The sequence below is a fragment of the Rhamphochromis sp. 'chilingali' genome (genome assembly GCF_963969265.1).
Source record: "Rhamphochromis sp. 'chilingali' genome assembly, chromosome: 3".
Lineage (NCBI taxonomy): Eukaryota > Metazoa > Chordata > Actinopteri > Cichliformes > Cichlidae > Rhamphochromis > Rhamphochromis sp. 'chilingali'.
This window is the reverse complement of record NC_137931.1, coordinates 26,368,709-26,390,279: the sequence shown is the minus strand read 5'-3', so window position 1 is coordinate 26,390,279 and position 21,571 is coordinate 26,368,709. Positions and strand designations below refer to the sequence as shown.

The 21,571-nt window shown below is 41.1% G+C and overlaps 1 protein-coding gene across 6 annotated transcripts in view; it reads right to left on the bottom strand.

The window, feature by feature from the left end:
- Positions 1–21,571, bottom strand: part of agap1 (ArfGAP with GTPase domain, ankyrin repeat and PH domain 1) — a 189,880-nt gene that overhangs the window by 17,811 nt on the left and 150,498 nt on the right. For all 6 annotated transcript variants that reach the window (XM_080878086.1, XM_080878085.1, XM_080878082.1 and 3 more), the window contains 3 exons: positions 5,926–6,080; positions 5,268–5,358; positions 3,344–3,566 (listed from right to left, as the gene is read on the bottom strand). In XM_080878086.1, coding sequence (XP_080734212.1) covers positions 3,344–3,566; positions 5,268–5,358; positions 5,926–6,080 — 469 coding nt within the window. The remainder of the gene's footprint in view (positions 1–3,343; positions 3,567–5,267; positions 5,359–5,925; positions 6,081–21,571) is intronic.

The window sequence follows — 21,571 nt, the reverse complement described above, 5'->3', positions numbered from 1 at the left end:
GATGTTTTCACATATTTGCAGTAATTTAGTGCACAATGCAAGAGGACGTTAAGCCACTAAATGATGTAAGTAGATGCATTTCCATACCAAAAATGGTAAATATGTCAACAGCAGAGTGGGGCTCCACAACTCCTCATCCTCATGTCGATTTTAGGTTTATTTACTTTTGAGTGTAACTCAAATCTGGCCACATTTACACTATTTTCTGAAGTTACACAGTTTAACTACAACATTTCATTAATCTGATCGACTCTTCCTTCGAAGGCTACAGGACAGGACATGTTGGTCAAGCAATGAAGTTGTTCTTCATAGCACAAATGTTAGAATTTCAGGATTTTTACATGCTTGCTCTTCTCCATGAAGTGAAGTTGTGCCAGAATCGTGTGATCTGAGAAGGCAAATATGTACCAGTTCTCAATAGCTTCTCCCCCATGTTATTGTGGACTTCTATTTAAATCTAACAGTTAAAAATTTTACCTAAATGGGTGCCCAGAGGAATAAAACATAATGTTAAGTGGCTCCAGCAAGACCACCCTTTGACAAATCAAGGTAATTATCAATTTCTACTATATTTATATGCAGCTGATACTCTCTTGAAGGCTAAGAAAATATCATTGATGGTTAGCATAGCATATGATGTTTTTTAACCCCCTCCACACAAGTTTTGTGTTTTTAGTGCGACTGTATTGGTTTGTATTTATCAGCAGTTACATTCCTGTAACCCCAGCGATGGTTTGTAATTTCAGAGGAGCAGTAGGCGTTGAGTGAATGCAACCTCGGTGACACAGCTTCTACATATCATTTCATAGACCGTCACTGGCACTCCATAAAGCTGTCATAAAAGCTCCACGCCTTCCTCCCACTGTGTCTCAGGGAACGTGTGAGAGACCCCTCCATGGATAAATACTACTATGATGAGGGACAAAGGCAGCATTTTAGCACTTCAACTACATCCTGTTATACACATAAGTTTAAAAAAACCTGTGAGAAAATTTAAGAAAAATTCAGGTGTGGATTTGGAAACACAGATGCTGTTAAACAACCTTATAGTAGCCACTATCAGTGTAAAAATTTCACACAACACCCTGACTTATAATTTAGAAAAAGTGTCTTTTCATTTGCTTATTTTGTTTAGACTAATAGTACAATACAATAGGAAAATAAACAATTATTAGGTGAATGTCTTACTAGAGGGTTAATAATTAAATCTTGAGTAATTTTTGAGTGCCCAGAACAAAACAGGTTTCCAGCTTTAACATCGGGAGGGTTAAAATAGCCTTTGTGTAATCTTAGAGGTGAAATGCAGGACTAAAAAAAGCCAGTCACAGAAGGTGTAGAAGTCACAGGGTAAAAAATAGCAGTCAGAGGTGGAGAAACGATGGAAAAATCAGAGAAGGAGGAGTAAAGATAGAAAGAAAACCAGGATTTATGGAGGGGAAACGACAAACAGCGAGCCACTTAAGGAATGGACTGATAAATACTATCGACAGGACAGCGATGGGGGAGAGAGGGGAGGAGAGAGATGGAGCTGCAGTGGAGCGTCGCGGGTTAATTGAGATAATATTGACCTCCTCCTCTAATCTCTTCAGGGGGAAACATGCTTCAGATTCATAAATAAATAGGAACATGAGCAACAATAAAAGCATTAGTGCCCTGATGGAGGAGGGCTAATGGCACGTCGATATCCAAGGATCGCTCAGTGTGAGTGAGTGTGTGTGTTTTTGTGTTGTGTGTATTCAGCTAAGCAGATACAGTCGTAAAGCTGAACTCAAATATATTGACTGTAGGCATCTCCTTGTGTTTTTATGTCCAACTTTAACCTGGATTTTGATTTATTGTATACATATTTTTAAGTGCTGTATTCACTCGCATCACTTTAATTCTTACTGATATTAATTTGGCTTTAATGTAGTTATTTAAAAATTATTGTGAGTACGTTTACATTGTTTTTATACTGAAAATTTGATTTCTCATGCACACTAACCTGAGATTCAAGTCTTATTACTAGGCTGTGAAGATCTTGCATGAATATTTTTGTCTGCTTTTGTTTTTAGCAGAAAAAACCCCCAAACCATAAACTAGTTAAGCATAAATGTAATCAAGAATAAAATCCTTCAAGTTTCTCTGTTAGCTGAAAATATGAAGGACTTTGTAAATTTTGTTACTGTGATTGCATTGCAGTTTCAGCTCAATGTATGTTTAATTGATTAGGATGATGGGTCCACGATCAGGAATTTATATTTTCTCTGAAATTAATACAATTAAGTCTGACACATTTAAACCTTTGTTAAGAGGACGAGTAATAAGTGACACAAGCACTAAATCTCAAAAAAGCACAGCAGAAAGTATAGCTGTGTGTACAGTTTTCATACAGTTGTTGTGCTGCTTGAGTTGGCATGTTGAATATATTTCGGATAGCTGGACTCACTAAAGGAACACTGCTTTTAATATTCATTTGTTTACATGTATTTGTTTTGTCTCGGTGCATGTAGGGTAAAAATGTTTGTGTATATATAAGTGAGTGTGCATCAGTGTGTGTTGGAGGGGAGTAATTATAAAGTGCTTCTGTTGACTAATGAGCGTCAGGGGGGCGAGTGGAGGGGGGGAGGACGGGGAAGTCGATCTTCATGCGGATGGCAGTCAGCTCTAATTTGTTATGATGGCTGCTGGCTTCCCAGGGCTGCAGCATCCGATAATTACACAGCATGCACGCACACACACACACACAAACAAACATGCAGGTACATGCTGATCAACACCAACGTCACGCTGAAGTTCACCGATTTGTTACTATCCCCTGTAGTCTACAAGACAGTGCACACACAGAGGTGGGCTTTTTATTGTGTGACATTTCTGTCAATATCAACACACTCAGTGTGAACCCTGCTGAGCCACACACTGAAACACTGCTCCCTGCCTGCAGCAAGCAGCACTGCACTGATATCCAACTTTCAATATACAAAAAATGAGATCTAAGATCTAGCACAACAATGACTCACTTTATAGGAAGTAAAGTTTTTGCTGAATGTCTTCTCTCTTGGAGACAGTTTTAGAAATGGCGTTCCACAAGGCTCATGTCTGGGTCCTCGTCTATTCACTATTTATTTAAAAACAGTAGTACTTCCAACCAATAAGCAACGTCAGGACTGCTGCCCTGACCTGAGAGATGAGAGATTATGAGAAATTATTCCCTGTAGCTTCGATGTAATCCTGTCACTTCCTGCTGCACCAGAAACAACCACAGTCATCTTTAGAATCTCGTCATTCCTTCAGACTACACTTCCAATTCAAACCTCCCAGTGGAGCCAAACTCTTTTCCTTGGATGTTTTCTACATTTCCTACCTGCTGGCGTCCGGTCCGGGTTTAAGGCGTCCCTGAGCGTTGGCCTCCCACACGCTGTTGGCCAGCTCGTTGCCAATGGCCGACATCACCTTGATGAGCTCCAGCGGCCACTCATCCAGGTCTAGAGAGCGAACCCTGGACAGGTGAGTGCCCAGGTTCCTGTGGATTCCCGAGCACTCAATGCAGATCAGGGCCCCAAGATTCAGACTTGCCCAGTCCGGGTCTGAAGGAGACAAGTTCACTCTATTAAAGACAATATACCCTTTTTGGGGAAAAAAAAAAAAGAACTTCGGTTTAATTGTTTATGTATATAAATATGTATGTAAATATGTTATAACAAACAAAGATTATTAAAAGGGTTCCTAAAAAGTAAGAATTCTGGATAAACAACCTTTATTTTAAAGGTCAATGAGGAAGTTTATCTATTTAAACTGTGTTTACAGAGGAAGATCAAGACATGAAATTTAAACAGTTGGTAAAAGCCAGCACCGGACAATCATTGCTCTTTATTTGTAGGTAGAAGGTGGCTAACAAGGCTAGAAGAATTTTAGACCTTGGTCATCATTACAGACCTTCTTGGTCTGTAATCAATAACTGAAATCCGAAAAAAATCGAATTCGGGAACAAATGGACAAAACTGGAAATGACCTCCGTCATTTTATATCTTAAGTTCTTTCTTTTGGTTTCGGTTTAAATGTGACGTGATAAAGAAAGAATGTAGGCATTACTGTATTCTTCCTTCCTATTGTCTCAAAAATGGGCAAAAAGAGCATTTGTAAGAATTATGATCTGAGAAAAGCTCACAATATTGGCCTGCTTGCTGGGAGAGATTGCATCTCTAAGGCTACGTTCACACTGCAGGCAAAAGCGCATCAAATCCGACTTTTTTGACCCTATGCGACCCATATCCGATCATGGTATGACAGTGTGAACGGCACAAATCCGATATTTTCAAATCGGATCTGGGTCACTTTCATTTGTGGTACTGAATCCGATACATATCTGATGTTTTAGAAAGCGACTGCTGTTTGAACGGTCATGTCGCATTAAATCCGTCTTTTACGTCAGTGACACAAGACAGACGCCAATTATCAGCACCGGAGAAGCGACCGAGAAGACATCGTGAACGCTTCCTGGTCATCCCGTGTAGATGTTAGTGAAAGTGTTGGGAAGACAACGTTGGAGAAACGTGAACATTTTATTTGTACTGTATAAGTACATAGTACATAGATAGTTGCAGATTCTGACAGAAATCAGCAACTATCCTTTGAAGTACCGCTCCTCTCTAAAACAGCAATAAGGATAATTATTAGGCCATATGTAAATAACAAAATAACTTTATAACTTAAAGCAAAATTGGGAAACGTAAAGTCCGAAACAAGTCTTTATATTAACGGCCATCATTCAAATAATACTGTTTGGTTTGGGTCTAAACAGAGTGCGTTGTGTGTGACGTCTTTTTTTTGCGCATGCGTGCCGCTTTGAGCGTTCACACTAGAGCACGTTTGCTGTCACATTTTATTTGTAGTGTGAACAAGCAGACAGAAAAAATTGGATTTGATCAAAAAATCGGAATTGAGCATTAAGACCTGCAGTGTGAACGTAGCCTAAGTTGGACAGTGAGAGGCTGAACATCCTGCACAACAACCTAAAGGATGGACGGAGTTTCAGGAATTGGACTTAAATTATGCAACTCCTTGAAATAACTGGACCCATTCTTGGATGGTGTCACATTTACACATAATTAATCCTTTCAGTCTAGTTTAACTCTGACCATTAAGAAGATACTCAGAAGGCATTCTTGCGTGAACCCTAAGAATCATCTTTCTTGACCTGTCTGATGGTTTATTTTTAGGAAGTAAACTGAAGGGTAATGGTTGTGTTAGTGAAGGTTTTGTTGACACTGTGGGTGGTTTGTACTCACTCGGTGTGTCGCAGTCGGCACAGCGACCGTTCCCTCGAATGCTTCGGATCGACTGCAGAGCCATCGCCTCTGTCTGGCTTGTCAGACGAGACTGAAACAAAGAAGAAGAAAAAAAACAGTTCTGGCTCACGTCTTTTCTTGACTAAATGTTTACTTTACAGTTTGAGGGAGAAAAAAATAGGATTTAAACACTGATCAACCTCTTGTGTTCTTGACAGCGCTGTCTCTCAATTAGGCTAAAAATGTTTAAAACACTGAGCATATGTGAGTCGCTGCTGTTTTGGGTTATGAGCATCAATGTCGGAGAGTGAAGGAACAACACGATACACAAATGGAATTGGTGAAGGGAGGGGGGGCCGGCGTCTTTTTTCTTCTTCTTTCTTTTTGGGTGGGAGGGCAATAAAAAGGCTGAGAGCCTGAGGCGTAAACACATCAGGCCTCGAATGAGACGCAGCCGCCTGCTGCAGGTGGAAAATGGCAATGGCTGAGGCTCAATGTGAGCTACAGTAATTGCTATTTTCTAATTATGTGAGTGAACGCGCGTGTGTGTGTTTGTGTGCATTAAAGGGCGATTTCGCATGTTTGTTGGTCCTGATGTGGACAAATGTGAAAATGGTGCGATGAAGAGACTGAAAGGCTCCAGGAGAACTCTGCTCACCTTGTTCTTGCTGCTCTCGCAGGACTGCAGACTCGCCAGGATCTGGCTCTCGATGACCTGAACCCAGGCATCTCGCTCCTCGTAGGAAGTGGCTTCAAAGTGCCACGTCTGCCCCGTCAGCGACACGATGGTGAACTCAAAGTTCTCCTCTTGTTCTGTCAGAGAGAGAGAGAGGGAGAGATGAAAACACATCCTGACCTTACTCTGACCATTTTGATTCAAAAGCTTCGTCATCAAACAGTCGCCAAGCAGAATTTAAAAATAAGAACAACGTGTGGATGCTCAGCTGAGGGCTGTAACGACCAACTCTCTCTCACATTGTTTGACAGGACACCTGTTCTACTGACCTACATGACCCCGCCCCCTGTAGCCAGGATATCACCCAAATTAGATTAGATTAGATTAGATAGAACTTTATTAATCCCTCGGGTGGGTTCCTCTGGGAAATTCGATTTCCAAAAAAAGCACAGCACCGACAGAAGTTACAGAGTTATACACACACACATATATATAAATACAGAGACAATATAAATAAAATATACGAAGGGGATAAATAGAATAAATAGGAATAAAAAATAAAAATACAAGTGAATTGCACATTTCAAGTATTGAGTCTATTGCACCGTTGACTATTTACAAAAGTATTGCACAAAAGGTATTGCACAGTGAGGTGAAGAGGCACTACAGCTTAGTTGTTCCCCCCTCCTTTGTCCTCCTGTTTCCCCTCCCTCTCCCCTCCAGAGAGGAGTTAAACAGTCTGATGGCGTGTGGGACAAAGGAGTTTTTAAGTCTGTTAGTTCTTGTCTTTGGGAGAAGCAACCTGTCACTGAACAGACTCTTCTGGTTGTTAATGGCCGTGTGCAGAGGATGCCTGGCATTGTCCATAATGTCCATCAGTTTCTTTAATGTCCTTTTCTCTGCCACTGTCACCAGAGTGTCCAGCTTCATGCCGACCACAGAGCTAGCCCTCCTGATCAGTTTCTCCAGCCTGGATGAGTCCTTCTTTGCTGTGCTGCTCCCCCAGCACACCACAGCATAGAAAAGTACTCCAGCAACCACCGACTGGTAAAACATCCTCAGGAGCTTCCTGCAGATGTTAAAAGACCTCAGCCTCCTGAGGAAGTACAGTCGGCTTTGGGCTTTTTTATACAGGTGCTCTGTGTTGCATGACCAGTCCAGTTTATTGTCCACCCACAGCCCGAGGTACTTGTACTTGTTGACCACCTCCACCTCCTCCCCCTCTATCTGAACCGGCAGTGGACCTGCTCTAGACCTCCCGAAGTCCACAACCAGTTCCTTAGTCTTTGAGGTGTTGAGTTGCAGGTGGTTTGTGTGACTCCATGCGACAAAGTTCCTCACCAGACTTCTGTACTCCTCTTCCTGATCATCCCAGATACACCCCATGATGGCTGTGTCATCTGCAAACTTCTGAATGTGGCATAATTCAGAGTTGTAGCAGAATTAAGGGTCCCTGGACCATCCTGCCCTCTTCTCTGCAGACATGTCAGCAGGAGAGGCCAGTCATTACAATCAGGGCCAGCTGGAGGGGGGGGGGGGGGGGGGGGGGGGGGGGGGGGGCATATGGATCTGTTACACAGAACCCCCTCAGAGGTTAATGGGACAATCAGGAGCCAATTACATCAAGTATGTGCGAGCCTGTTGTGTGGATTCAGGGTCGAGGACACTTTTTAAAGCAGCACCAGCGAGGTTTGACAACATGTCTGCAGAGTCACACATCAATGGGACCGTTCACTCAAAATCACATTTTAGTAAATTCAAATAAAGTCTCCACACTGAGACAGTTCTAATGGGATTTACTGCAATAAAATGTATAAAAACCTCAAAAAATGTCACAAAATTAGAAAAGAAATTACAGCTAAACTACATACCAGAAATGAGCAGTAACCAACAGACCTCTCCAGCTGATCTTTAAAACAGTAACTGAGCTAACAGACTGAGCCACATCAATACGTATCGACTGTTAGAATAAACAGGATATTCAGACTAGATTTGAAAACCTTCACCAATTTTCACTTCCTGTTAAATAAACATGAATTAATTCTTGAGTTCAAAGACTAAAAGATCCACTTTTTAGCTCTTCAAAGCTTTTTTCAAACTTCAGATGACTCATGAGGTGAGCTTCCAGCTGCATGCTGGAGTCTTCCTCAGATCTCCATCTTTATGTTTCCAGCTGCAGTTTTTAGCAAACATGAGCAAACACAAAATCCTAAATGTTATGATGAGGTGAGTAGAAACCGTTAGAAAAGTCAGTAATGGGAGCTCGGCGTTACAGGGAGTGCAGAATTATTAGGCAAATGAGTATTTTGTCCACATCATCCTCTTCATGCATGTTGTCTTACTCCAAGCTGTATAGGCTCGAAAGCCTACTACCAATTAAGCATATTAGGTGATGTGCATCTCTGTAATGAGAAGGGGTGTGGTCTAATGACATCAACACCCTTTCCTTTGGCAAAATGGGTCAAAAGAAGGACTTGACAGGCTCAGAAAAGTCAAAAATAGTGAGATATCTTGCAGAGGGATGCAGCAGTCTCAAAATTGCAAAGCTTCTGAAGCGTGATCATCGAACAATCAAGCGTTTCATTCAAAATAGTCAACAGGGTCACAAGAAGCGTGTGGAAAAACCAAGGCGCAAAATAACTGCCCATGAACTGAGAAAAGTCAAGCGTGCAGCTGCCAAGATGCCACTTGCCACCAGTTTGGCCATATTTCAGAGCTGCAACATCACTGGAGTGCCCAAAAGCACAAGGTGTGCAATACTCAGAGACATGGCCAAGGTAAGAAAGGCTGAAAGACGACCACCACTGAACAAGACACACAAGCTGAAACGTCAAGACTGGGCCAAGAAATATCTTAAGACTGGTTTTTCTAAGGTTTTATGGACTGATGAAATGAGAGTGAGTCTTGATGGGCCAGATGGATGGGCCCGTGGCTGGATTGGTAAAGGGCAGAGAGCTCCAGTCCGACTCAGACGCCAGCAAGGTGGAGGTGGAGTACTGGTTTGGGCTGGTATCATCAAAGATGAGCTTGTGGGGCCTTTTCGGGTTGAGGATGGAGTCAAGCTCAACTCCCAGTCCTACTGCCAGTTTCTGGAAGACACCTTCTTCAAGCAGTGGTACAGGAAGAAGTCTGCATCCTTCAAGAAAAACATGATTTTCATGCAGGACAATGCTCCATCACACGCGTCCAGGTACTCCACAGCGTGGCTGGCAAGAAAGGGTATAAAAGAAGAAAAACTAATGACATGGCCTCCTTGTTCACCTGATCTGGACCCCATTGAGAACCTGTGGTCCATCATCAAACGTGAGATTTACAAGGAGGGAAAACGGTACACCTCTCTGAACAGTGTCTGGGAGGCTGTGGTTGCTGCTGCACGCAATGTTGATGGTGAACAGATCAAAACACTGACAGAATCCATGGATGGCAGGCTTTTGAGTGTCCTTGCAAAGAAAGGTGGTTATATTGGTCGCTGATTTGTTTTTGTTTTGTTTTTGAATGTCAGAAATGTATATTTGTGAATGTGGAGATGTTATATTGGTGTCACTGGTATAAATAAATAATTGAAATGGGTATATATTTGTTTTTTGTTAAGTTGCCTAATAATTATGCACAGTAATAGTCACCTGCACACACAGATATCCCCCTAAAATAGCTAAAACTAAAAACAAACTAAAAACTACTTCCAAAAACATTCAGCTTTGATATTAATGAGTTTTTTGGGTTCATTGAGAACATGGTTGTTGTTCAATAATAAAATTATTCCTCAAAAATACAACTTGCCTAATAATTCTGCACTCCCTGTAAAATTTGATTGGATTTCTGAGTAAACCTCGTGGAGCTGAAAATCCTCTGTGTTTCTGTACGACTGCTTCCATGCCTCACCACAGATGTTCACGTTTGTTCGTTGACATGTCAGCCACATTTGGAAACCGTTAGGGCGCACAGACGGGATGGGAGGGGGGCTGAGTATCATCACCACAGCAGATCAGACTACAAGCAGCTTCTGTTTACAATTAACCCCGATCAGCAGGGAAGAGGAGGCGACACCGGGTAATCACTTAATCAAAGGATGGCCTCCAGCGTGCCTGATAATTCCCAGGATTCCACCGTCTCTGCTGGTGTGACCCGGAAATGCTTTCCTCCATCCAAACCTGCGCAGCGTCGGGCTCAGACAAAATCTCAGCAGTGAGCTCGGTAATCACTCACAACACGGGCGAGGGTTTCTGGAAGCAGCCGTTCATGACGAGCGGCGGCAGCAGAAGAAGAAGATGATGATGATGAGGGGTTTAATCAGTCGGAGAGCGGTCACGGCCGGCCCGCCAGGGAACAACCATTTGCTCCTCCTCAACTCCAGTCATTTGGCTAATTGGGATCGTCTCAGAGCAGCAGAGCCGAAGCTCCCCTCCGGCTCTGCTCTGGATAATCAATGGCCTTGTCCGAGGAGAGGAAGGACGGAAGGTAAGGATGGAAGGAAGCGCCCCGAGGCGAACGGCGGGCTGAGGAAGCCCCGCACTTCCAGATGAAGAGATTGAAAACACCTTTGCTCTCCAAAGTTTCTCTACTAAAGATAACTGAGGATCGTTTTCATCTGTGAGCTGCTGCAGGCAGCTGACGGCCCGAGTCGGATGAGCTCACGTTAATTAAAACTACTGTTTACAAGGGCCGGCTAACGGATCAAGGTTAAACCGATCTGTGCAGTAAACCAGCCGCTGAGCGCAGAGATTCAGAGAAACAATGATGAGACTGAACTTTTCTCATGAAAGCAGTGAAACGAGAGGGACAAACTGTGAAGGAAAATATTTAATAAAAGGTTTTCTCACAGTGGAAAAAAGCTGGACATTTTTACCAAAGTGGAGCTTCAAGCTGCTTTTTTCCAGGTGATGTTTTTGGGAAAGGATCCAGAAATAAGTTTTTAGAGGAAGTGACCGAATTAATCAACATTAACATTAATGAAGCCTAATTAAAACCTGCAGGTCCAAACTGAAAATGAGTTGAGAATAATAAAATGTTCAAAAAGCAGCTAAAGGAAAGAAAAATTCACCCCACAAATGTCTGAAAACTTGTTTGAAAAATATAAATAAAATCTGAAGAAAGCTAGACAAAAAATTCCAGTTACTTTATATTAATAACCATTAATAAACAAAATCTGTAAAATGATATACAAAGAGGAAGAAAACACTGGTCAAACTAATATTTCTAAAAAATATATTTAAAAAAACTTTTTTTAAAATACAAAAAATTGGAAAAATAAAAAATTTTAAAGAATTTAAAAACAAAATGACAGAAAAAGGTGTCAAAAAAACCCTTTTTTACTTTTCTTTAAAAGATACATTAATATAAATACATTTTATGGAAAACATTTATTTTGGTGTCTAAGAAGAAGAATTGTCCCAAAAAGCAGGAAAAAAATAGAAAAAAGGGCCCCAGATTATCACGAGAAATATTGAAGATAAAGCACTTATAATAATTTCACTTAAACTAAATTAAACCTCCAAAAACATAGAAAAACATCCAGAGTTTCACACAGTGCTCGATCCTGATTCATAGCCTGGAGCTTATTGACCTTTGATTATTAACTTGATTGCATAAAAACATGAGTTTTATTTTAGGAGCACCTGTTGCTGTCCTTCATGATTTACGGGGACACTGCGTGACTTCAGAGCGGGTGCTACCATCATCAAACTATCTTCAGACCAGAGGAAGTCGAAGCTCTGCGTATGAACGTGTGTCTGATGAAGGGCAAACTGTACATAATGCAGGGAGGGAGGTGTTCGGAGCTCCTGGGTGAACACCGGGTGCCTCTTCGTTCTAAATGACGGCTCACCCATCAAGCACCGCCTCAGCCCTGCAGGGTCAAGAGCCAGAATCCCATCATAATTAAATTCCCATGATTCTCTGTTTTCAGGGGGAAGGGGAGGGGTGGAGGCTGCTTGACAATTATGGAAACCAACAATCCAGAAAGGCTCTGCCTCTCTGCAGCGTAAATTAAACGGTGTTTCTGGATTTAAATGCTGCATGCTGACCCAGCGCATTAAGCCCGCTAATGAATAAAATCAGGGGGGAAAAGAACCACTCCCACCACCCACTTTTACTATGAAACCCCTGCCTGGACCTCAGTAGCAACACTAATCTTAAAGCATGGTAGAAAAATTACTCTGTGGAGCTTTTTAGTCTCTTTTAGCTCATAGTTTCAGTTCTCTGAGCAGCCAACAGCTAAAAGAAACAGGATGTCAGAGCTCAGGAGGAGGTGGAGACCAAAAGATATTCACTGGATTATATTATGATAGAAACTAGAAATGGAAACTATATTCAATAGGTCAAATATGAAACGTGGAGCTTTTAGCTGCTTTATATCCAGGGTGAGGAGCTAGAAGTAGGGATGGGTATCGAAAACCGGTTCTTGTTGAGAACCGGTTCCCACTGTTTCAATTCCTTGGAATCGTTTGCCACTTTTAAAAACGATTCCCTTATCGATTCCAGTCGCCCCGAATGACGTCATCACGTTGAGTAGCGTCTTTTACCCAGTAGGAAACACGGCGCCTGAGCGGCACAAACGCTCAAAAGTTTGGTTACACTTTATGAGAAAGGATGACAACAGGGCAACGTGCAATACTTGCAAAGTAGAGATTTCATCAAAGGGAGGAAACACTATGAACATGCAAAAGCATTTGCTCAAAAAACACGCGATTGCTTTCAACGAATGTCGTGTTTTTGATCCGCTCCGGACTAGCGAAGCTCAACCCAGCAGCAGCGGTAGCGTTTCCACGTCCTCTCCCGTTAATACTGCAGGTAACTAATCAATTAGCATTGCATATTATGTTAGCGCGATTTACCTTATTACAAAACCTGCTATTACTGTGCGTTGCATTTAGATAACCATGATGAGAGAGACAGAGTCTGGCTGGCTCAGATGCTGGCAGTTGTCGCTGCAGTCTACCGGTAGCGTCTCCTTTCAGGCCAGGATAGACGAATGTCACCCAGCAGTGACTAAGTTTGTGGTCAAAGGCTTCCACCCATTTGCCACAGCACATGCCCCCGATTTCACTTTGGTAAGTGAATGTGTTTAATTGTAGGCAGGACATTACTGGATATTCTTGTGTAATTGCTACAGAATAATTTATGTTAAACTTTGTTATTGCTACAGGAGAATATTTATTTTATTATTTTACATATACATTTTTTTCCCTGGGGACCCTGTGACACCCCATTGAAGAGCCGTAGGCTGTGGCTCTCTTAAGATCTCACTGTTGGGTTTGTAAGGCCATGTTACTCCTAAATTTCTATCTTGTTCAAAGAGAAGATATAAAACAAAGTTCTGAGCTAATTGACCTTAGTGTTCTCCTTTAAAAAAAAAAAAAGAATCGATAAGAGAATCGATAAGGAATCGAATCGTTAAACAGAATCGAAAATGGAATCGGAATCGTTAAAATCTTATCAATACCCATCCCTAGCTAGAAGTAAAATGTAAGTGCAAGGACTAAAATTAATTACCTTTAACATTAATGAAGCTTAATTAATGCTGAGAATGTGCAGCTTCAATTTGCAAACGGGCCGAGGGGCAGAGGATAATAAAAGTGTTCAATGTTCACATTGTCTTCTAAAAAAGGAGAAAATATAACAAGTTTTAAAAATATAAGAAAATATCAATAAAATAATAACATTATTTTATATTAGTTTGGAATGAACTCCCTGAGAAATATTTTAGAAAATTATGAAAAAAAGCAATAGGAATAAAATGACAACATAAATTGGAAAAAGATGATAAAAATCTCTGAACTACAACTAAAATTGCTGTAAAATACAAAGAAATTGCTGTTAGTGTTAGTAAATGTTAATAAATATGTAATATTACTTAAGTGTCATAAAAATAACAAAATGTCCAAAAAATTAACACAAAAAGATGCAAGCAATACAGTGGTCCCTCGCTACAACGCGGCTCACCTTTCACGGCCTCTCTGTTTTGTTGAATTTTTTTGGTGCAATTTTGCATGCTTTTTTTTTTTTTTTTTAAACAGCGCATTGTGTTCTGCGTCCTGATAGGCTGTAGACCAACGTCAATCAATCTTGTGTCGTGCCTCCTGTACAGTACAGAATGCGTTCAGCTTGTCAAATTTACATCAATCTCGATCGCTAGCAGTGTGACTCTGAAGTGCTGTACTGTGCGTTTGTAAGTTTTCTCCCCAACAAACACAAGAATTTCGACGAAACGCCATCACCTGCAGGTGCCTTTGGTTTCATTCTATAATACTGGACTTATTTTTCTACAAGTTTTAAACTTTGAGAGTGTTTAGACAACAGAGAAAAGTGTGAAAATGTTCATGCCTGACTGAGAAAAGTGTATAAAGTGTGTAGTGAGGGGTTTTACAGCCTTATACATCTATAATAATTATAAAAAATAAAGTTGGCTACTTTGCAGATTTCACTTATTTCACTTATTATCGCGATAAACGAGAGACCACTGTATGACTAGAAAGTGTAAAAAGAGACAAGTAAAGTTGATAAATCTTCACAAAAATAATGCTAAGTGTCTAAAAACAAATCAGGAACAAAATATGTCCAAAGCTGTCGCAGAACATGCAGCATGTTGCAGATAAAAGGCCAGATATTTTCCTCAGGAAGTGGAGGAGACCAAATACGGAGCTAAAAGTAAGAAAATGCCAGATTCACATACGTGATGATCGTGTTGATGAGTAACTGCTGCATGTGGAAACAATTTTTAAGAATTTACTTTCCTCAACTTTATTTCAGACTTTTTACAGTAGTAGTTCATTTCACTAAAAATAACTAAAGCTCTTTCATCGCACGTTCATGGGTAACACTGCTGTACGTGATTAAAATAAACCTCCAAGATCATACTGGATCTTCCAAGCACATTGGATTGGGTAATTTCTCATTTTTCTAACTAATTTAAGGACCATTTAGCTGTCAAAGTTACTTTAAACCCCAAACTTTGAAGGCGAAAACAATCAAGCTTATTTTTTGAAGAACTTTCTAGAAAATCGTGTCTTTGTCTTGACAGTTTAATTTGCTCATTCAGATTGGAAATGAAACAAAATGTGACTTTAAGCTATAAAAAGAGATTTTAAATCCTCTGAGGAAATCTTCAAAAAACTCCCCCTGATTTCTTTTCTTGCCTTGTTCGGCCTGTGTTTTTCTTTCTCCATTCGCTGCTGCGTGTGTCTAAATGTATGCACGAGAGCACAAACACACACAAACTCGGACGCCGACCACGCCGCACTGTGCGGGTAATTACTGCCACCGCTCTCGGCTACTGTGGGTGACATTCGCGCAGAGAGAGGTGGTGCCGAGGCAATTTGTGAACTCTGACACTGGCAACCTTTAACGGCAGAAAAGAACAAACCAAATATACAGCATTTACAAGACGCAGGGAGGAATGGCGGCAGGAAGAGGGGGAGGAGGTGGGGATTGGCAGAGGGTGGGTTGGTGGGGGTGGGGGGCAGGACATGCATACAAGCCTATCATCCATCCGGGGTGTGAGGTGTTGAGGCTCAGCGGGAGGTGTATGTGTGTTTGAGAGTGGAGGACGGGAGGTGCAATGAGAGGGGAGGCGTGAGGGAGACAAAAGGGGGCCTCGGGAAACACAAATTAAAAGCCTTAAATGTCACCGCACACAGTATTGCTTTGCGACACAGGTCATTACTCCCCATATTATTCGCAGCCTTTTACAACATTAATAACCTGGAAAATATTGCAGCCGATTGTTCAGAAGTCGCTCAGAGAAAGAAATATGTGGCTCTGTGTTTTTATTTTTTTTGCTCTTGAGCAGAAGACGGAGAGGAACCGAACCACAGCACATACTTCATGAAGGAGGAAATCACACCAGAAGATGCTCTGGAACACTATCGCACAAAACGCACATCACATTGTGGTGTATCATCACCTGTACAGCCCATGCTTCCAGGGTGGGGGTGTTTGGTTGGCTGTGTCCTCACAGGTGAGGCAGGTGGGGCAAAGAAATACAGGGGAAGGGAAAGACAGATGCTTTCTCCACTGGACCAAACACAGATGGACACACCGAGAAAGAACTGACTGGATGATTTGCAGCAAAAAGACTCTAAGAACTCTTTAGAGGTGAAACACATCCAAACTGCAGGATGAAAATATCCCTGTGTGGTTTATAAAGTTAGAGAAATATTTTTTTTCCCCATGGACAATACTGCATTACTCTCACATTGATTAAGACATATGAGGTGGTGAAAAAGATTTAAAATGGCAATTCCAACATGTTGTACATGGATATAAAGTGGACGGGAAGGTTAACTATGAGTCCAAGTCGGGCAAACATCCCATACTGACTGCAAAAATACCTTAAAACTGACTATGTGAGTCATAAATCCATAAAATTTACAGCAACATATTTAGTTTCTTTTAAAACTATATCAGGGTTTTTTCAGTTTTTCTTTTTTTTCAGAAGTAACCAATCCATGTTCAGTTTACAGCTCAGCTAGCAGCTCACTTTCAAGTTATGGTCCATGATGAGTGTTAAACTCTGTACTGACCTCAATTTTGGTAAAAAAAGAAAAAAAGGTGTATAATTTAATATTACTATATATTATACTACTAATACTATAAATATCACTAATAACTAATTTTCCCTCTTTGATCGAAGTTGATGATTCATTAAAGAATTAGCCTTCATGTTATAAAAGTGTCTCAGTGCTTCTTGCTTAAACATGTAAGTGACTCAAACCCAGTTTCATCATCTTTTTCTGCAAATCACCAACTCATTCATTCCTGGAATCAAAAGCACAAATCTCCAGCACAGGGGACTCCAACCCTGCAGTGGTGGGAGGGTCAGGGTGGAGGTCAGTTGGGGGTCTGTCCGTCCCACCACAGCAGTTTTTTTTTTTTACCTTCTGAGTTCTGCAGACTGTTGGTGTAAATGCTGCGAAGGCTAGAGACGCGATTTAGTTTCCAAGCTTTACGTTTGGCTGCATCCCCCGACGGCAGGAAGAGAGAGAGAAAAGACGGCAGCGAGGAAGGAAACAGGAATAATGTGGGTATGAAGGAAGATCGAATGGGGACCCAAAGGAAGATTGAAGAAGGAATGAAGGAATAACAAAAGCAGGTCAAGCGGGTATGATAGAGGAATGAAGAAGAGATAACAGGCGATCCGAACAGGAACAAAGGAGACAAGGGACAAGAGAAGAGGAATGAATGAGGAATGAAACATGCAGGACCAAAGGAGAGGTGAGGCCAGATTTTAGGAATGAGACAACAAATATAAGACATAGACAGTAAAGGGGAAGAGGGAGAGAAAGAGAGAGACAGGTGTCAAAACCAGCAGTGCAGAGGATGCTATGGAGGGGGTGTGGCTCGGTGCTGAAGTGGGAGGAGCCAATAAGCACAATGAAGGGATGGAAGTCCGTGAAAGATCAACAAAGTACATCTTTAATCCACTACAAATAAAAAAATAGAACTTGGAAAAAATCTAAAGATGTCAATCAAAAAGTTTCTGCTCACATTTATCTGATAAAAAAATAACCAAACTAAAAATATTCATGACACTTTAAACCCACTGAAAGTCAAACAACAAGAGCCTCAAAAAAACCTGCTGTTGAGCTACAACTCAACACTTCCTCGAGATTTTCACATTAAAAGATAACCAAGAAAGTAAGAAAACTTATTTGCGGGCAATTTAGAGCGAAATATCAGTGTGTGATGTGTAAGGTTTGAACTTTTATTTCCTTTTTAGAATTGTGAGCTGCTGGTTGGATAGAATAAAACAAAAGTCAACTTAAACTTTGAAATTGCATTAGACAGTTTTCAGTATAATCTCTTATTTCATAGATATGATTAATTATTTTAATTAATCACCTTTAGCAGAATATAAAGGCAACATTCTTCAAAAAATATGGTCGAAACTGTGATAATGTGATTTTTTTAAGCATTAAATCAAACCTAAGTGCCAACAAATGATGGGACGATAAAAACGCTGAACTTCTGTAGCTCCTTTGTAGCTCTGATTCTTCCACAGGTTTGAGCTCTGTGACCTTTGACCTCTGCAAACTCTGTAATATTCACTCCCCCCTGGGGCTACTGCGAGCATTTGCCACCAAAGCAACATTTGCAGAGGATGAAATACAGCCGCGGCTGACACTTTAATGTTAGTCCGCTTTGTTTTCCTCGATCTGCCACAGGAGGCGAGGCGAGTGACGGATGGAATGAATCAGGGTGGTGTTAAAAAGGTCACAGGTTGGAGCCCCGAGAGCGCGAGCAGAGAGGCTGAAGCAGAGACCAGAGTCATGGATCTGAGATAAAAAACAAAAGCTAAAAAATGAATCAAGAGGCAGAAGCAGCTTCATGATATAAGACACCACAAAGTGATGGGACTCAGTTAAAACTGTCACTACACTCCACCTACATGAATATCCAGCCTGTTACTCCAGTATGAGCTTTTTTTCAAAGCAGGGGGACGTGAAGTGTTTTTCCTCTCAGTCTAACTCAGATATTATTTGCCTCTAAGTCGACTCATGGTTTAAAACATGTTGTGTAGCCTGCTGGATCATCTCCTCAGGGATCAGGGATCTAAGGAGGAACCAGGAGCAAGAGTTTCTCTGGAGCTCGCTGATATCAAAAATCGTACATTAGTGGAAGTTTGTGAAAGCTTGTTGCTTTCTTTTTCCTCATTTTCTCACTTTCTGATGTTATAATGTACACGGTATGAAGGTATGTTATGAATATAGTATAAGTATGTACAGGCTATAGCTGTAGTGAGTGTACAGGCTATGTCGATGTTTAATTTGATCTTTGAACGCTTTGAAGTTTATTTGAACAGTTTGTTACTCTTCATGTTGTATACTGGAGAAAACGTTAAAACATCAGCAGGTCTATCCAGCACTGACGATAGTCTTTGTATTTTGTGCGTCTCATTTAAAAAATCTTGTAAATGTTTCTCACCAACCTGTCTGAAAAAGCTTAAACATAAGTAAGTAAAGTAAAATTTATTTATATAGCGCTTTTCACAGATAAAAAAAAAAAAAATCACAAAGTGCTTTACAACACAAGAACATGTATGTGTAAACTATATAAACTTGTGTCAGAGGGAGAGAGACTAAAACAAAGTGACTGACAGGTAACTGCAGGACCACCTGGTCTTTCCTCCACAGAGGCCCTCTTTGTTTCCCTTCTGTTTGACCCTCTCTGACCCTATTTGACCTGTGACGGAGCCCACCTTCCTGATTAAGCTGCGACTTTAAAGGAATTCAAGGCCTTGATGAAGCAGTCAGAGAGCGGCGTGCTGCAGGTGCACCGACCACCTGACAACAATGAGGTGAAGCTCTTCAGCTGAGACACCGTCACACACGAATGTGATCTGAGAGGCGCGCACACAACTTAAACATCAGCTGTGAGCAGCTTTCCATGTGAGGAATCAAAGCCACCGTTTCTCAACTTAAACTTCAGGAATGTGGCCACAGATTCAGCTTCAAACTTTTGAAGCTGAACGAAAGAGACTGAGGTCAACTTTCAAAGCTCAAATGGCAGCCCGGTGTCGAGGCTGCAGATCCACTCATGCTCTCATTATGAGGATGGCCAACTGCCATGACCAGTTGGGGGTGAGGAGAAGAAGATTGGTCAAAGACATGGTGTGGAAGAGAGCCAGAGATTAATAATAACTAATAATTAAATGCTGAGAGGTGTATAAACACATATTGAGTGAAAAAGGTGACTGAAGAAGAAATACTTCACACATCATAGGAATCCCCCAGAAGCCTAGACCTATTACAGCATAATTAAGGGAGGATTCAGGGTCACCTGATCAAACCCTAACTATATGCTTTAGCAAAAAGGAAAGTTTTAAGCCTAATTTAAAAGTAGAGATAGTGTGCGTCTCCTGAATCCAAACTGGAAGCTGGTTCCAAAGAAGAGGGGCCTGAAAACTGAAGGCTCTGCCTCCCATTCTTTTCCCATTCCCCCCACACTTTTAAATACTCTAGGAACAACAAGTAGGCCTGCAATGTGAGAGTGAAGCACTCTATTGGGGTCACACAGTACTATGAAGTCATTAAGATAAGATGAGCCCTGATTATTCAAGACCTTGTGTGTGAGGAGCTTTATGTATGTAAGACATTCTTGCATTTTAACAAATTGCTGTGTGTTATCTGACTTCATGGCTAGAAGTTGGGTGTCATCTGCATAGCAGTGAAAATGTGTGCTATGCCTAAGGGAAGCATGTATAATGTAGAGAACTAACTCAAAGACCACCACAAGTAAAAATGAAGAGCTACATTTGAGCTAAAATTTTCAGAATAAAAGTTAAAACCAAAATAAGTCAAAAAATGCCTATAAACTTGACAAACCAAGGATAGAACTAACAAAACTAAGAATGTTTAAAGCTGAAGGCTAAAAGAAGTAATTCGCAATTAACCCCGGTGAAACACATTAAATTGAACTAATCAAACTAGAACTAAACCAAAAAAAAACCCCACATATCCAAAAAAATTAAATAAAAAAATCAATAGATGAACAAGAACTCTACCAAAGACAATAAGCCAAAACCAAGTCTGAATCAAAAAAGCATTGTGAAGAACAAAACAAAACAAAGTACTGCTAATGAGCAAGAACGGCACAAAAGAAGTCGTAGTTTGATCCAAAAATCCAAAATATCAGAGTAGAAACACCGACGTGAACTTGGTAAGTCCTTGTCAGTACACCTATAAAACCAACAAAACCAAGACCAAGTTAAAACAGAAAACTGAAACAACTATCATAAATCCTAACCCAATAAACTATGAATGCATTAATTAAACTAAACTAGATCAAATGCTACACACTAAAAAAATGCCCTTAAAAATCAAGATAAGTGAAAATCAAAACCCATTCATGGGTTTATCCCATCCTATCCCATGGGTTTAGTCCAAATGTAAGCGTGACAGAAGTCAGAATCAATGGATGAACCAGAAGTACACCAAAGATGACACGCAAGAATACCTTTAAAAAACATCTTCATGAATCTGACAAGTCCCAGTCAATACACCAATAAAACCAAGACCTGGTCAAAACAGAAAACTGAAATGCATCAGAACGGTAGTAAAACATCCTCATGAGCCATGAAGTCCAAATCCAGGTGAATACGGTGGAGCTGCAGGTCAGTGAGTCATTAAAAAGTCACGCACATTAGTCTGGCCAGAGGTCACAAAAAGCCCCATCTGAAACAAAAGATACTGGTGGGTAGAAGTATCACCATCACCACCAGGAACTTCCACTGGTGCAGCAAACTAAGGGTGAGAATCTCCGAGTGTGTGTGTTGGTGTGGTCCTACCTGGGGGAGCTCGGCCGCAGAGGGCGGTTCCCCCTCATGAATTACGCCAGGCCTCGCTCTGACATGAAGATACTTCACCCGCCCGCCCGGCGTGACAGGCGGTGAGCCAGCGGCCGGCTGAGCACGCTCAGTGCTTAATGGCTAAATTGGGAAGACTGTTACTAATCGCTTATTGAATAATGAAAGTGACACAGCTGATAAAAGATTTCAATACACTGGATTATTTATAATATTTCACTTAAGCCTCTCTGGCTGACTAATGTGGGGGCGAGATGAGGGAGTCGGGAAGCGTCTGATAACGAGTGGCGGTCAGAGGAAGTGATAATAAAACGCTTGCAGAGGGGG